This window comes from Cebus imitator, unplaced genomic scaffold, assembly GCF_001604975.1.
Source record: "Cebus imitator isolate Cc_AM_T3 unplaced genomic scaffold, Cebus_imitator-1.0 Scaffold88, whole genome shotgun sequence".
NCBI lineage: Eukaryota > Metazoa > Chordata > Mammalia > Primates > Cebidae > Cebus > Cebus imitator.
The window spans coordinates 1,610,927-1,614,181 of NW_016107403.1; the positions used below are offsets into that span (position 1 = coordinate 1,610,927).

At 30.2% G+C, this 3,255-nt stretch overlaps 1 protein-coding gene across 2 annotated transcripts in view; it reads left to right on the forward strand.

The window, feature by feature from the left end:
- Positions 1-3,255, forward strand: part of YIPF4 (Yip1 domain family member 4) — a 39,480-nt gene that overhangs the window by 22,610 nt on the left and 13,615 nt on the right. The window contains exon 6 of one of the 2 annotated variants that reach the window (XM_017534845.2): positions 1,101-3,158. The exons of the other annotated variant lie outside the window; for it this stretch is intronic. Coding sequence (XP_017390334.1) covers positions 1,101-1,238 — 138 coding nt within the window. The 3' untranslated portion in view covers positions 1,239-3,158. Of the gene's footprint in view, positions 1-1,100; positions 3,159-3,255 lie in introns of those variants that run through there. 2 annotated transcript variants of the gene reach the window in all.

A 3,255-nucleotide genomic window follows, 5' to 3' on the forward strand; every position in this document is an offset into this window, starting at 1 on the left:
AAAAAAAAAAAAAAAAAGGAAACCCAGTAGAAAGCTGAACCACACCAAATACATTTTTAATAAGTTTGCCTGTATTTATTTTTTACCTATATACCAGTGATTCTCAACTGAGGTTGATTTTGTCCACCAGGGGACATTTGTCAACATCTGGAGGCATTTTTGAAGAGGAATGTTACTAGCATATAGTGCATAGAGGGCGGGGATGCTGCTGAACATCCTACAATGCACAGGATAGCTCCCCACAGCCAAGACATTTATGCAGCCTAAAATGTCAATATTGCAAGGTTTAGAAACTCTGCTTTGGGCCAAGTCTGTTCCTATTATAGTTTCCTTGATTTCTCTTGAAGTTTTTCCTTAATTTTATGTTGTAAAATATGTTAGGTGACTACATCAATAAGTACTGCATAAATTTCCATTAGAAATAATGTAAAAGTACATATGCGTATAATCCAAAAACTTATGGTATACTTTATTTAAACTCTTGACCAAAATGTGATTTTTTTTTCTCCTTTTTATTCAACCCTGTATTTCTACCTTTTCCTGGGGAAAAAACTTAATAAATCTTGAGACTTAATAAATACTGTATAAAATGTTCACTTAATCAATTTTCTTACTTAGAAGGAAAAAAAGGAAAATTTCCTACTTTGTAGGAATTAGTTTTTGCTCAGTAATTTGGTGTAATAGTAGTTTTTCACAAGTTGCCTAATCAGAATCACCAGGGAACTTATTTAAAAGACTGATAACTATATCCTTCCATTAGAAATTATAATTCAAAGAAAAAAATAGTAATAAGTTATAATTCAGCAGAACTGGAGTCCCCCAAGTCTCTGTTAGGCACACCTTGTGATTCTTATGATTAGTTTGATAAGACCACATTTACAAAAGAAAAGACTACATTTATAGAAGTCAAGGAGTAAAGCAAAGATGAACATTCTTATTAAATTGTTTGTAACATTTGTAACAAGTTTTACTATTTACCAAAATTGATGGTTGATTTTTTTTTTAATATTGTAAACACTGTTTTTACTCTATGATATCCAAAAAGTTAATTGACTTGCTAATATACTACCTTTTGTCTTTTTTCCTTTTTTTTTTTAAAGCTGTTTGGTGTGTTTTGGGCTGCCTACAGTGCTGCTTCATTGTTAGTGGGTGAAGAATTCAAGACCAAAAAGCCTCTTCTGATTTATCCAATCTTTTTATTATACATTTATTTTTTGTCTTTATATACTGGTGTGTGATCCAAGTTATACACGAATAGAAAAAGATGGTGTTACATTTGTGTGTAGGCTGGGAATTCTTGCTGAAGGAATTGGTGAAAACCTGTTGCTGGTAAAATTTTAAATGTTCCAAATGGAAAGGGAAGTTTAAGTGCTTTTTACAACAATTTTTTTTTTGTATTTAATTAAGCCATTGCAGTTATCTGGGATTTTTGGGTCAGAATTTTAAATTCTGTTTGATTCTCCATATTCAAATGAATAAAATACAAAAGCATTGTGTTTTTAAGATTGTGTCAATATTCACCTAAAAGCTTATGCCAAAAGCACCTGGATTGGTAATTTTATTTCATTTGAAGGGTAAATTTGACAATGTCCTGAGAATCTAAAGTGCAATTTTTTTTCTTTAAAATGTTTTCTCCAGCATCACAGATCCTGCAGATATATATTTATATTTATACATATATATTTATGAAATAATTATTCACAAAATGTATTTCTGAATAGATTAAACATTAGGATATTAAATCTGATGCTTAAACTTTTTTTCATTTGGCCATTAATCTTTTTTGTTTAAAAATTTAAATTTGTTTTTAAAATTGTATATAATTTTTAAAATCTCACACATGCTTCAATACTTCCTTGTTAAGAATTCTTAATAACTACTAGAACTGATTTTAATAGTTGCTGATATTATTTGGTTTGTTTGGGTGTACTTTTTAAAACCATTTTTGAATGTCCAAACATCTGATTTAAAGTTTCTGTTTATCTTTCTGTTCAGAGGAGCAAAAGGTATAATGAATATGGCATTCATTAAAATCATTATTCTGTACAAAAACAGTAATATTTGCAGCATCAGTAAATATTTTTAAGTGGTGCTTCTAAGTCATAAAAGTTGCAGAAAGAGACCTTTAAAATCCTGTGGTCTTGAACAATGTTATATGGTGTAGAAAAAAAATAAAATACTTCCACTTGTGTGTTTTTTTTATAGCACCATGCCCTGTATTACTTGATATTTTAACAAGTATCAGGCACTCTCTTAACAAATGTACAGTTTTTGCAAAGGGAAATAGTAAGAAGTAATTTTATCAGTGAAATTTTGGTTGCAAATAATTTCATAAGTTTTTAGATGTGCCTTTAGTTAATATTACTTTATAAAGTCTTTTAAACATTTTATTTATGTCCATAAAATAGCAAATGTCTGTTAACTATTGGCAAATTATTGTATTATCCTTTCTGGTCTCATCTGGAAGAGTTTGCTGCTGTCCTCAGTGTGATAACATGGCGACCTCTTGGTATGTATTTCTTTAGCAAACTTACCCATCAGGCAATATCCAGCACCTCTGAAGCAAGCCTACAAATGAACATGTTATCAAGACCACCCCTCTTCCTTTCCCCGATCCCAAAAGGAAAGAAAGAAAGAAAAACTTATTTTAAGCTGCAGAAAAAGTGTAGAGCACCGTTGAGCTAGAAAAATGTAGATTACACGTACTGATTTTTTTTTCAAAACAGATGAGAATCACCAAAGGGATAGGACTTCTAGAAGTTAGAATAACATGAAGCAATCAGGAAAGATCTATGCCTACAGAAGCAACAAATGTAAGATAAACATTTGTTATACTTCAGAAATTGCTGAGGTTAGTACTTTGTTATAATGGAGAATTATATTTGACGTTCATAGTGTTGACCCTGGAATCTTTCACAAAAAGCTTGGGGGTCAGGACCAGGAGGTAGAATTTTACAAGCCATTAAATGAAGGTATTTTAGGATCACCTCTATTAAAAAATGGTTTTTTAAAACTGTTATTGCTTTAAGGTATGAATTTTAAAAATCACTTATATGGATGTTTACTCCTAATGATATAAGATAAAATTTTTGTTCTAAAAAGGTATTTTAAAATAGCATTTAATCTTGGGAACTATCTTATTTTAGGGTATCTATAAATACAAATTACATTGTTTCAAACTCAACCAATATCATCTTCCTGTGCTAATGAGCAAAGTGGTTAGAACAGATTGTCAGTTTAAAAACATGATTTGTA